At 49.3% G+C, this 14,219-nt stretch overlaps 1 protein-coding gene across 2 annotated transcripts in view; it reads right to left on the bottom strand.

The window, feature by feature from the left end:
* Col26a1 (collagen type XXVI alpha 1 chain) overlaps window positions 1–5,290 on the bottom strand; it is a 143,321-nt gene extending 138,031 nt beyond the window's left edge. For both annotated transcript variants that reach the window (XM_052168716.1, XM_052168717.1), the window contains exon 1: window positions 5,008–5,290. In XM_052168716.1, coding sequence (XP_052024676.1) covers window positions 5,008–5,165 — 158 coding nt within the window. In that variant the 5' untranslated portion in view covers window positions 5,166–5,290. The remainder of the gene's footprint in view (window positions 1–5,007) is intronic.
* Window positions 5,291–14,219: the final 8,929 nt, after the last annotated feature.

The raw sequence follows: 14,219 nt of genomic DNA, 5'->3' as shown, positions 1-14,219 counted from the left end.
ATGGGTATTTGTCAAAACCCCAAATCCTTGCATCTCCTTCTGCTGCCAGCATCTCATGGTCACCATGGTTTCCATGGGATCCTTATCTTACGGAGCAGAAGTCAGGTTCTGGGAGATTAAACAGCTTGTACAAGGCCATTCACTGGGACAATATCATGTGGCAAGGATACTGAGAGACTGTCAACAGATCACTAAGACTGTACTTAAAATGGCCTTCCAAAAATTCAGGGGCTTTCTTGTAGTTTTCTTAAAGCAACTCCAACACAGAGATCCCTGCTGGGCTTCTAACAGGTGATTGAAGAGCCAACACGGACTGATGATCTGCATCGTGAGGGCTCAGACGACATCAGTGATAGATCCTTACAGCTCTATAGTGTGACGGTGGTATTTGGAGATAGAGAGACCAGGGGTGGAACAGGATTTCCCCTTTTCTGTACATACCCAGGTGTTTTGTCTGGTGTCTTCATGAAACCCTATTTCTAAAAAGCAAAATAGGGTCAAAGGGATGCTCAGTGGTTAGATACTATATGCCCCCCCCCAAAACACACACACACACACACACACACACACACACACACACGAGAACTGGAGTTCAAATCTCCAGAACCTACATAAATGCCAGGTGGCATAGTGACCAGCCTGTAATTACAGCATTGGAAAACAGAGACAAGGGATCCCCAAACCAAGCTGGGTAGCCAGACCAGCCACATCAGCAAGCTCTGGATTTGATTGAGACACCCTGCCTCAGTAAATATCTGGCTTTGATTGAGACACCCTGCCTCAATAAATAACACGGAAGAGTGGTGATGGTGAGTCCTGACAGCATGCACTCATATGTAAGAGAAACACACATACACACACATGCATGTGCACTTGCGTCTATGCAAACATACACCTACCTGCACATGCACACCATGCATACATAAAAATGATAAAAGAGAACAGAACAGAAAAGAACAGAACAGAAGGACCAGGGATATAGCTCATCTGGTAGAGTTCGCCTTGCATGAGGCCCTGGGTTCCTTTCTCAGCAACACACACACACACACACACACACACACACACACACAAAATCCAAAGTTAGTTGAATCCACAGATGCAAATCTATAGATTCATAGGAGGGGCTGTATGACACTGGTCTAGCTCCAGGACTTTCCATATAATAATTAATGACTTAAAAAGTATATCACACACACACATAATTACGTTCCAAGACAGGCATAACAGTATATGTCCTTAATCCCAGTGACTTGGAAGGCTGAGGCAGGAGGATCCCAAGACTAAAGTTAGTCTGCACTACATAGCAAGTCCAAGACAAGCCAAAGCCCTCTAGAGAGACCCTACCCCCAGATTAAGGAAGTTTAAAAGGGAGCTGGAGAGGGAGGGCTCAGTGGTTAAGGGGGCTTGCGGCATAGGCACAAGGACTTGGGTTTGAATCCCCAGGGCCCACATAAAACGCCAGTATGGGGGAACACATCTTTAAGCCCTGCACAGGGGAGGGCACTGGGGACTTCAGTAGAGACAGGAAGGTCTCTGGGCATCGCTGGCTACCAGTCCTGTTCCAGGCTCAGTGAGAGATTATCTTGTGGAAAAATAAGGCAGAGAGGTACAGATCTGGGGCATTCTCCTCTGGCCATCACATGTGCATGAAAAGGGACGCTTATCCAAACACGCATACTCACACAGCACACATAACAGATGGTACACACTCAGACACATATGAATTAGTTAGCAGGGTGGTTTTTTATGTTTTTAATAGAAATAAAGGGCAGTGGATGTAGAATGCTTGCCTAATAGAATTGCAGGCAAACCTTTTTTTTGTTTTGTTTTGTTTTGTTTTTTGTTTTTTGTTTTTTTTCGAGACAGGGTTTCTCTGTGTAGCCCTGGCTGTCCTGAAACCCACTGGCCTCGAACTCAGAAATCCGCCTGCCTCTGCCTCCCAAGTGCTGGGATTACAGGCGTGCGCCACCACCGCCCAGCACCGGCAAACCTTTGTGTGTGTTTGGAGAATCCTTTTAATAGAAACTTCTTGGAAAATATTTCCAAGTAAAATGAAGGCAATCAAGTTTCACGTGAACTTGTGTGTGTGCACATTTTGGGGTGTGTGTGCGCATTTTGGGGTGTGTGTGCAACGTATAGCAGGCAGAGGTCGGGGCCGGGTCTCTTTCTCTATCGCTCTCAACTTTACTTTTTTGAAACTGGGTCTCTCACTGAACCTGGAACTCAATAACTCAGCTAGCCTTGCTGACCAACAAGTCCCAGGCATCCCCCTGTCTCAGCCTCCCAACTCCTGGTGCTGCAGGCACAGTAGCTCAGTACTGCAGCTCCATCTGAACCACCTCTCCTGCCCCAGCAAGCAAACTTTGGCAAAGGAGAGGGAAGAAATCCTCCACCCATGAAGCAGCCATGGCTCCCAGCACAAACTGTTCTGCTCCCCTCGCTAGGAAATGCTGATAAAATTCCCGGTCATGGTCATTGAGTCTGGTATCTACTTATCCAAATTTGGCTGAATCCCGAGATGCAAATCTAGAGATGAGGGGAAGTGTGTGTGTGTGTGTGTGTGTGTGTGTGTGTAGTCCTCTAGTTTAGACTCTCTCTATACTCAATAACTGCTCAAAACCAGTATCACAAACACACAGAAAAACTCCTTTCCAAGGCAGGCAAAGCAGTACATGCCTGTGACTGTAGCTACTTTAGAAATTGAGGCGCAAGGGTCACCAGACTGAGGCCAGCCTGTGCTACACAAGTATAAGACCAGCCCAGGCACCTTAGTGAGACTCCATCCCAGATTTTAAGTTTTAAAGGGAGAGAGGGCTCTATAGCTAAGGCAGCTTGCTGCACAAGTGTGGGGACCCTGAGTTTGAATCCCCAGCACCGCTGTTCAGTTTTGTTCCAAAATGGAATCACAGCTCACACTTAATACAGAATGGTCTACAACTTCCACAGCTTGCTTACTGCTAACTTCACATATGGAAGTGCGCACAGTCCACACTTCCGTGGGTGTCCGGAGCTCTCTCACAACAGCAGCTTCTAGAAAATTATTTCCCAACAAAATAAAATCACAGGCAAACCGACAACAGGACCTAGGATCTAGTTCCTAGCTTCCATAAGTGGGGTGGGGGCAGGGCAGACGATGACAGAACATGTTTGGACAACGAAGATGGCAGTCAATCCTACCTGTTGATACTGAACTCGAAGAGTGAGACTCCCAAATTAAAAGACAGTTTTATTTTTTTAGAGAGAGAGAGAGAGAGAGAGAGAGAGAGAGAGAGAGAGAGAGAGTGTCCGCGCGCGCGCGCGCCCATGTGTGAGTGCAGTACCCGCCCTTGGAGGCCAGAAGAGAGTCTCAGATGCCTGATGTTGAAGATGTGGGCAGGGTGGTGGGGGGGGGCGATGCTGGGAGACCCTTGCAGTGGATGCTAAGAACCAAACATACACCGGTCCTCTGCAAGAGCAGTAAAATAGTAACTTAATTCCTTAATCCTGTGATGGTGTGAGGATCAAAATACACCGCGTGGAGCTAGTACAGATGAGAAGATTGGAGAGATCGTCAAATGGGAAAGGTAAATTCTGTAAGATTAGCAAACAACTCAGTAACATTTATTGGGGTGCGCTGCCTTTTCTTTGAGAATTCAAATACCAGTGAAACCGCGCTCGACCATCGGAGGAGGACAGCGCGCCACCTGGCGGTGGATGGGAGGAGAGAACGAGTCCAGGCACGGAGGGCTGCGTGACCCCGCGCCTCCGCCAAGCCCACAGCGGAGCCGTGGGATCGGGGTGGGTACCCTGTCCCAGAGTGAATGGGACAGCCAAACTTTCTTCGGCCTCTTGGGCCCCCAAAGACCAAATGGAATGGGCTCTCCAGTGTCGCCAAGCGGCCAAAACGACTCATGGCCTTGGTAACTCTGGGAACTGTGGAACAAACACAAAGCCAAGGCCACGCAGGTGAGCCCGTCAACTCCGTGGGGGCTGAACCCGAAGTCTTGTGAGTCCCGGGAGTTCCCTCTACGACTCCCGAATGCAACCGGTGCCATCTCCATTCGAAGCCCAGGGCCGATGGGCACAGGGCAAAAAAATAATGATGAGAAAGGACGGAGTAGGCGGGACCGGAGACCACCAAAGCTGGGGCCCCGCGTTTCCAGAGCCCCTCTGACACTAGTTGGCGCCCCGGACTCCTTAGGCCCGGGGTCACCAGGGATCACAATATCCATTCCCTCTCCCTGCATCCGACCACAAGACTCCTTATGGTCCTGCGTTCCAGGCGTCCGTAGTCCGCAGGCCTGCGTCCTTAGCACCGGGCTACTGTGCCTCGGAGGCCACCCCACTGTTCCCATGTCGTTTTCAGTCTCCGTGCCCCCCAGGGCTCGTGGTACAAGCCGGATGTCCTCACAATCACTGGGCCATTTCGCTTCTTCACCTCTGTGGTGCGTCCCCAAGCACAGAGCACTCAGCACGGGGTTTCCGCGCCTTAGAGAGCGCACTGGCTCTAATTCTCACGCCTCCCGTGTCCTGAGTCTCCCAACACCCAGCCACCCCTCCTCGGAGTCCTCACTGTCCCTTGATCTAGCTCCTGCGCCCCCAGCACCCAGCCATTGCGCCTCAGAATCCCCACTGCCCAGCGATCCAGCTCGGCGGCGCCCCAAACTCGATGCTTCTCCACCCCAACAACCAGCAGACCTCAACTCCTCGAATCGCCTGTTGTCCCTCGATCTGGCCCCCACGCCGTCGAGCCTCTGCTCTCTTAACATTCGACCACCGCTTCTGTGGGACCCCTCAGTCTCTCGATCCAGTCCTTGGTCCTCTATTCCGCGCCCCCCGCACCTCCCCCCAGCACCCGGCCAATGTTCCTCACAGCCCCCCCCCCATGTCCCTGGATCCAACCCTCCGCGCCCCTGGCCCACTGTCCTGAGTTACTAGTATCGGGTCACGGCTCTTCCGAGCGTGAATCCAACCCCGTCCCTGAATCCAACCATTGCGCCCCCAGGCCCGGCTACTAGCGTTACTCACCGGCGACTCGAGTAGCTGTTGCCGGGGGAGCCGGCGCCCTGCTCCGGGTAGCCGTGCTGCTGCAAGGCTGCTGCCGGGAACGGGTAGAGGAAGCCGGTGGCCAGCGCCGACCCGCACAAGCAGCAGCACGCCCATGGTAACAGCAAAACCAGCTTCATTTTGCAAGGCTCTCCCGCGGGGACCTAGGGTCCGGGGAGCCCGGGGACGATCAGGAGGCTGAACTGACCCTGTTGCCCCAGGCTGGAGCGCAGGGAGCCAGCCGGTGATGTGAAGTCAGGGTCCGAGGTGGAAGTCGTCTGGGGGGGGGGGGGGGCGCCCACGCCTCTCCAGGGCCGCCTTTTCAAATTCAGCGAGGTGGGCTCTGCGCAGTCAAAGGGGGCGTGGGTCTTTCTTTTTAACCCTCAGCGGTCCGGGACTGAGGAGGCGTCTACCAAACTGGGGGGGCGGGGGGAGGGTGCCCCAGGGACGCACATGTTTCCAAACACCAAATCTTAACATTGTGGGCTCTTATACACATTTTGAACTCTCCATACCAGGGTGGAGGAGAATTCAGTCCCTCTTCCGTACCCAGTCTTTAATCAAACGCCATGACACTGTGAGAAGTCCATTTCACAGAGGGAGAATCTGAGGCTCAAGGAAAGTTAAGCTAGGTAGATGGTTCTGTGATAAAAGTGTGTGTTACCGAAACTTGACATCCATACAAAAAGCCACACAGGGCATTTAACCAGATCCCTAGAGCCTCCAACTCTGGGGCTTCTGTCCTGACTCCAGGTTCAGTGAGAGAAACCCTGACTGAAGGTAATAAAACCAAGAGAGGTGGAGCTAGGCACCCTATGTTGCCCCTCTGGCCTCAACATACCCATGCACACCAGTGTGCATAACCCCCCTGTACTGGCTGGTTTTGTGTGTCAACTTGACACAAGCTGGAGTTATCACAGAGAAAGGAGTTTCAGTTGGGAAGTGCCTCCATGAGATCCAGCAGTGGGGCATTTTCTATTAGTGATCAAGCAGGGGGGGGGGGGGGACGGGAGGACCCCTTGTGGGTAGTGCCATCCCTGGGCTGGTAGTCTTGGGTTCTATAAGAGAGCAGGCTGAACAAGCCAGGAGAAGCAAGCCAGTAAGAAACATCCCTCCATGGCCTCTGCATCAGCTCCTGCGTCCTGACCTGCTTGAGTTCCAGTCCTGACTTCCTTTAGTGATGAACAGCAGCATGGAAGTGTAAGCAGAATAAACCCTTTCCTCCCCAGCTTGCTTCTTGGTCATGATGTTTGTGTGGGAATAGAAACCCTGACTAAGACACACCCCCATATACACACACACACACACATGCACACACACTTAAGCCTAGTGTGTGGTGATGCACCCCCATAATGCCAAGACGTCGCAGGTTGATTGTGAATTTGAGGCTAGCCTACGCTTCATAGTGAACCCCCGAGAGAGCAATAATCCAGAAAGTACTAACGGACTTCCTCTTCTCACAGTAGCACCCGGCACAGGCCAGTTGACCGCCGGGTGGAATGTTCTGGTCTTTTTCATTAGTCAAGGCCTGGAGGGAGGGTTGGAAGACAGTATTTTCAAATCCGGGGGAAGAGGGGGCTGAGGCCTAATCATCTGTTGGGTGTAGCCAGTGGCCATGGAGCACTCTTCAGATTCCTCGGAGGAGGCGCTGAACGCCCGTCCCCATAGAACAGGTCCTCCAAATCCTTCAGAGCTCGAGGGAGACATGGATGGGGAGTGTGCAAAAAGGTCCTAGGTTTAAGTCACACATCCCACGAGGGAGCTATCTACCCCGTGAACACTTAGCCCGGCCTCCAAGACTCATGAGAACTCCGGAAGGATGGGCGATCTGCAGAATAAAACAGAGCCAGGTGGAGCATGGCGCTGCACACCTGTGATTCCAGCCCTAGGAAGTTGGAAGCAGGAGGATGGGCCAGCCTGGGCTACGTAGCAAGAGTTGGTAACAGACGAAAGAACTAAGTTGGGATCGGACGGAATCTTGGGACGGGGTGGGCAATTGAGGGAAGAATAAAGAGAGCTGAGTGTGATCTGTTGGGGTACCCATGCTAGAAGGCATGTGTGGCTCATCTCTCTGTGGGCTACACTGGACCAGGTAGCAAGTCACCAGAGTGCGGGACTAACATTTTCCTAACAAGAGTCCTACAGCCAGATGGTGTGAGGGACTGTAATTCCAGCCCCAAGCAATAGGAACCAGGCTTTGTGTCCAGCCTGAACTGTATAGTAAGAACCAGTCTCAGATAGACAGAGGGTGGGGGGAGATCCCTGAAGATGTAGCTTGGAGTTAGAGCCCCTGCCCAGAATCCCCCAGTGAGGGGCTGGGGGCGTGGCTCAGTGATAGAGCCCTGCCTAGAATCCCCCAGGGAGGGGCTGGGGGCGGAGCTCAGTGGTAGAGCCCTGCCTAGAATCCCACAGGGAGGGGCTGGGGCGTGGCTCAGTGGTAGAGCCCCTGCCCAGCATGTACAAGCGTATAGACTGGATCCCTAGCATGCTCTCTCTCTCTCTCTCTCTCTCTCTCTCTCTCTCTCTCTCTCTCTCTCTCTCTCTCCCCAATCCTCTACTGTAATCCCTTAAGCACAGGCATGTTCTATAGCCTCTCTATAAAAGGCATTTTATAGGTTGGAGGTTACCCACTCTTGGCCGGGTTGAATCATCTCAAGAGTTTTCTCAGCACTCAGGAGAGCCAGTACAGGCTTCCAGCCTGTGGAAACAGAGCATGTCCATGTTTCCTGTCTCATCTGCTGTCATACAGGGTACATCCCAGGAAAGATTTAGGGCTCACTGAGATCTGGAACTCGGTGTTTCCATCTGTAAAATGTGGGACTGGGGAATGGCTCAGTGGATAAAGGTGTTTGCTGTTAAGCCTGACAACCTGAGTTTGAGCCTCAGGTCTCAAGTGGTAGATGAAGAGAAGCTCGCACACGCGCACGCGCGCGTGTACACACACACACACACACACACACACTTCAATGCAATCAAAAGTAAGATGTGCCAGGTGGTGGTGGCACACGCCTTTAATCCCAGCACTTGGGAGGCAGAGGCAGGCAGATTTCTGAGTTCGAGGCCAGCCTGGTGTACAGAGTGAGTTCCATGACAGCCAGGGCTACACAGAGAAACCCTGTCTGGGGGAGGGGGAACAAACAAACAAACAAACAAACAAAGTAAGATGTAATCCCAATAGAGGAAGGTATCTCTAGTCGTCATAGACACATGAACACACCCGCAGGAGCACACGCATCCACCCCACAGAGAGGCACAAGAGCATGAGCTTTATAGGTAATTTTTTTTTTATAATCCGATTGTGCATTTCTCCAGCGTGAACTTAGTAGATGGCGTCATGCTCTGATGTCATCAACCTACTCCTGTCTCCAAGACTGCAGTGGGCACACACAACTCTTTGAAGTTGCATTCTGGTTCATTCAGAGTTTTCAAAATGGGGTTTCTCTGTGTAGCCCTGGCTGTCTTGGAATTAATGCTGTAGACCAAGCTGGACAAAGACTCACAGACCAGATTGCCTCTGCCTCCCAAGCTCCAGGACTAAAGGTGTGCACCTCTGTGCCTGGCGTGTCTCCTTTACTTGATTGTTGGGATTACAAGAATGTGTCACCACGCCTAGTTCATGCAGTGCCAAGATGGCAGCTCAAGGCTGTGTGTGTGCTAGGTTAGATTGCGGGCCCACGCCATGTCGTTATTGTTTTCTTTTTTTTTTTTAACATTTATTTATTTATTTTATGTGAGTACACTGTTGCTCTCTTCAGACAAACCAGAAGAGGGCATCAGATCCCATCACAGATGGTTGTGAGCCACCATGTGGTTGTTGGGAATTGAACTCAGGACCTCTGGAAGAGCAGATGGTGCTCTTAACCGCTGAGCCATCTCTCCAGCCCCTGTTATTGTTTTCTAAGGTAATTTTTATTAATTGGCAAACAAGAGCAAGGCTTTCGTTATGACATTCGTAGACCAGGCACGGTGAGCGTATTCTTTTGATTTGCTATAGGCAAGGATGCTCACAGAGGTCAAGTGACTCCTCTAAGGTCGCACAGCTGGCGCTGTGCACTGGGCCTCAGCAGCAGCTGTTCTCTTTGGGGGAGGGAGAGCAGATACCACAGATGCTTTCTTCACGCTCCCATCCCCCACTGCTAGGTGGTGCTGCATCTGAGTTTTTTTTAAGGGGAGCGACTTTGGAGCCTGGTCTTGGTGGCACCTACCTTTAATCCCAGCATCCCAGCACTCTGGAGGCAGAGGCAGGCAGATCTCTGAGTCTGAGGCCAGCCTGGTCTACCGAGAGAGTTCCAGGACAGCCAGGGCTACACAGAGAAACCCTGTCTTGAAAACCCTATCTTAGAAAGAAAGAAAGAAAGAAAGAAAGAAAGAAAGAAAGAAAGAAAGAAAGAAAGAAAGAAAGAAAGGAAGGAAGGAAGGAAGGAAGGAAGGAAGGAAGGAAGGAAGGAAGAAAGAAAGAAAGAAAGAAAGAAAGAAAGAAAGAAAGAAAGAAAGAAAACAGAGAGAAGAGTGTCAGAAATGTAAGATCATCCTTGGCTACATAAAGAACTTTAGGCCAGCCTGGGCTACATGAGACTTTGTCTCCCTAAAGCAAAATAATATTAACAGCTTCTAATTTATGGATTTGCTGAGGGGATCAAATGAATTATTCCGACAATGTACTTGGAACCATGTGCCTGAAATATTATAGCCATCAATAAATACTAGCGCGTATTATTATTTAACTGAAGGCCACGTGGTATCCCAACAGGTAGAAGCAGCCAATAGATTCACATGCAGAACACAGAGGTCCAAACTCACATGCACATCTTTGCTCGTGCATGACGCTGGAAAATGAACTGGAGACTCTTCATTAACCCCAGACAAACACTTTATCAATTGAGCTACATCCCCAGCCCCTGGTATATCTTTTTTGTTGTCATTGTAGTTGTTCTATGATGGTAAATATCTGTGATCTTAGCACTCGGGACACAGGGACAAACAAAAATAGGAAATCCTATTGAGAAGGTGTGACTTATATGACTTTTTTTTCAATGATTAATTTTTTATTGGGGGGAGAGGTCAGAGCACTAGCAAACCACATGTGTGGCGGTGGTCAGAGGACAACTCGTGACCGTTCGTTCTTTTTTCCTACCACATAGCTCCCAGGGATTAAGTGGCAGTGTCAGGATCGGCAGCGCCTTCATCCCATGAGCCACCTCTCCAGTCAGAATTCCATTTAAAGGGAAAGTAAAGCTGGGTGTGGTGGTGCCTGCCTCTGATCCCAGCATCTGGGGATTGGGAAAGGAAGATCGGGAGCTCAGAGTCATCCTCAGACTCATAGTGAGTTCAAGGCCAGCCTGGACTATGTATGTCTTGGAAAATAACAAAAACAACAGCAACAACAACAGACAAATACAAAGTTTTAAAATAAAGAATAAACTCTCTAAGTGCTGAGCAGAAATTTAGGGACATTCCAGCAGCCTGGGAGTCCTGGGAGAAGCCAGCAAAACACAAATGCATTCTCTAAACTAGAATGTTCACAACTGCTGTTGCTACAGCTGCCAGTCCCGCCCCCGCAGCGCTGCCCCCAGGGGCCTCTGATCAGTTCTCCACACGGGCATTTGTCTGTGTTTCAAAACTCTGTTCCCAGCATTCCTGAAATACATGGGAAAACTTCCGGAGAGGAGGAAGCCATTGTTCATTTTCCAAGAGCTCCAGAAATCTAACATTTAAAACCTAGAGCTGAGAGAGCAGATACGGGCGCTGGTACAGCGCTTGCTTTGAAAGCATAAGGAATTGAGTTAGATTAACTCCCCCCACCCCCACCCCGCAAAAGGTTAACTGGGAGCTGGTGAGGTCAGTGGGTAAGGTGCTGGCAGCCAGGCCTGACCTACCGAGCTCCATCCCCAGACCACAAACATGGAAGGAGATACTCCCACAGGTCATCCTCTGACCTCCACACATACACCAGGGCATATACACATGCACTCGATAAATAAAATGTAATGAAAATAAATAAAATTAGGGCATGGCAGTGCAGGCTTGTAATCCCAGCATTAGACCGAAGGAAGGATCCCTGTCCCAGTGAAAGATTGTCACAAAAAGCAAAGTAGGCGATGCATGAGAAAGTCTACACAGTCATCTGGCCTACACACACAAACACACACACACACACACACATGCACGCACCCTTTAGATCCTCATCCTCCTGCAACACTGCCCTCCGTGGGCGAGCCAGAGCTTGCAGTGTCCCTAACTGACAGACAGAAGTGACTTGCCTAGGATCTACTTTTCCTCTCCTTCCCTGAGGAAGAGCCCGTTGCTTCTGCAAACGGGGTAGGGTGAGGGGTTGGGGGTTGGAATCGTGACCAGCGCCTCGAACTCGCTGGACAAGTGCTCTTTGTGAAGCCTGATCTGCCTGCTTCTGATCCTAGCTGGAGATGTGCTCCATGGTGGTGTATTTGGCTAGCACACACACACACAAGGGGACTGAGTTTCATCCTTTGCACCACAAGAAAACAACAGCAACAAACTACAACTATTCTTTGAGCTGGATGTGGTGGTGTAGACCTGTCATCCCAGCAGTCAGGATGCTGAGGCAGAATCATGAGGCCCAGAATTTAAAAAACAAAACAAAAACAACCAAAAAACTTGGAGAAAGAGAGAAAGGGGGAAGGAGAGAGGAAGGAGGAGGGAAAAAGGGAGACTGGGGTGGGGAGAGAAAGGGAAAGAAAGAAGGAGGAAAAAAAGAAAAAGGAGAAGGAGGAGGAAAATAAGAGAAAGGAGAAAGAAAGAAAGAAAGAAAGAAAGAAAGAAAGAAAGAAAGAAAGAAAGAAAGAAAGAAAGAAAGAAAGAAAGAAAGAAAGAAAGAAAGAAAGAAAGAAAGAAAGAAAAGGAAGGAAGGAAAGAAAGAAGGAAAGAAAGAAAGAACAAAAGAAAGAAAGAAAGAAGAGAAGAGAAGGAAGGAAGGAAGGAAGGAAGGAAGGAAGGAAGGAAGGAAGGAAGGAAGGAAGGAAGGAAGGAAGGAAGGAAAGGTATTAGAGAGAAAGCAGTTTTTGCAAATACTAGCTTGCCAGCTCTTCTGATAAGAAAATCGCACCAGCATCCTCTCCAGCCACAGAAAGCAACCGTTCACTTTTGCTGAAGTCAGCAGAACCGCTGCACGGAGAAGTAAATAGAGAACAAACCGAGGCCAAGGGAAACAGTGACCTCCTGGCATGATACCTCTCACTGTTAATCTAAAACAGGAATCTCTCCCAACCACCACCATCGGCCCCAGCTTGCCCCATAACAGACACGGATTCCGCGCAGGTCTCGGGAAGGCTGAGCAAAGTCTAGGCTCTGCTTTCTCCTGATGCACCACCGGCTCCCAACTGTTTCAGGTCTCAGAATAACAGGGTAATGGTCTGGAGGGCACTCCCGCGGGGAGCAGCAAAAGCCAAACCCGAACGCTTCTTGCTTCTGCACCCGGTACTCTGTGCTTGACTGTGGAAAACCACAAGCCCGACTGTGGGTATCACGGAAGAGCCTGTCTTGAGTTTTCTTCTTTGCTGGGACTCCCCCAAAACTCCACCCAGCACCTAGGAAAGCAATGGCTCCTTTGCTAAGCACTTCTGTTAGGTAGAAGTCTTTGCCTAGTGCCTAGAGGGTACTAGATGCCCAGAAGACAGCTCCTGAGAGTTTGGGGTGAGACCAGGTGGTAGAGGACTTACCTAGCATGCTGGAAGCCTGGGATTCCATCCCTAGCATCAGGTACATCAGGTGTTCTGATCACACCTGTAATCCCAGCACTGGGGGGGGGGGGGGGAGGCAGAAGGATCCAATCAGGGTCATTCTTGGCAAAACAGCAAGTTTGAGGCCAGCCTAGATTTACGTGACTCTCCATCCCCCAAAAGAAATAAAATAAATAATAAAATAAAATAAAATAGTACAAGTTAATAATCTGTCTGAGACTATCTCAAAAAATAAATACTTACAAAGATACAAGAAGACGGTGAACTGGTTGGTCATTGTGATGGTTACTTTTGATTGTCAAGTTGACACAATCTGAAACCACTTGGAAAGAAAGTCTCAATGAGGATTTTCTTGGTCAGGTTGGACTGCGAGCAGGTCTGTGAGGCACTGTCTTGATTAGCGGGAAGCCCCAGCCCACTGTGGGTGGCACCATTCCCTAGGCAGAGATCCTGGGTTATATCAGAATGGAGGCAGCCCGAGTATACATGCACGTGTATACATTCATTCATTACTCTCTGCCTTGTGAACATTTGTTATTCTCTGCTCTTGACTGTGCTGTCATGTGACTAGGTCTCTCAAGCCCCTGCTGCGCCTGCCATGCTGGGCTATAATCTGAAATTGTGAGTCAAATAAACCCTTTCTCTCTTAAGTTGGTCAGGGTGCTTTTATCACAACAACAGGTAAAGTAGTTAATAGTTGTCCTCTGTTACCCAGCAAGACTTTGTGCCAATAAAATAAAATATATATCAATGTTAGCCTCTCCTTTTCCAGTTGCTTTTTCTCTCTCTCTCTCTCATTAAAAGGTTTTTTGGGTTTGTTTGGTTTTTTTGTAATTTCAAGTCTTTATCAACTACAAAACTTAAAGGCATAAAATAATAATCTAGTTTGGAAAGTGCCTATGAGAGCTGGAGAGATGGCTCAGCGGGTTAAGAGCACTGACTGCTCTTCCAGAAGTCCTGAGTTCAAATCCCAGCAACCACATGGTGGCTCACGACCATCTGTAATGGAATCTGATGCCCTCTTCCGGTGTGCCTGAAGATGGCGATAGTGTACTCATATTAAATAAGTAAAAAACCTTTTTTTTTAAACGCCTATGAATAGATATCTAACATCAATTTCCCCATGGATTTATACTCTAAACTATTCTTTGTGGGTTTTCTTGTTGTTGTTCTTGTATATTTGTGGTCTGTTTGCTTATTATTAATCATAATTTTTTTCAGTTAGATTTCTTCAGTTAGTGAAAGGTTCTCCACTTCCATCGTTTCAGGCTTTTTATGTGTTTCTGAGACAGGGTCTTATTTAGCTCAGGCTGGACTCTGATTTACTATGTAGCCAAGGTTGACCTCGAGCAGACCCTCCTTCCTCCACATCTTTTATGTTGTTGTTGTTTTTTATTTTGGGGATTTTGTTGTTTTCTTTTTTCCGAGACAGGGTTTCTCTGTGTAGCCCTGGCTGTCCTGGAACTCACTCTGTAGACC

Source organism: Apodemus sylvaticus, chromosome 22 (assembly GCF_947179515.1).
Source record: "Apodemus sylvaticus chromosome 22, mApoSyl1.1, whole genome shotgun sequence".
NCBI classification, from domain to species: domain Eukaryota; kingdom Metazoa; phylum Chordata; class Mammalia; order Rodentia; family Muridae; genus Apodemus; species Apodemus sylvaticus.
This window is presented reverse-complemented; position numbering and strand designations above follow the sequence as displayed.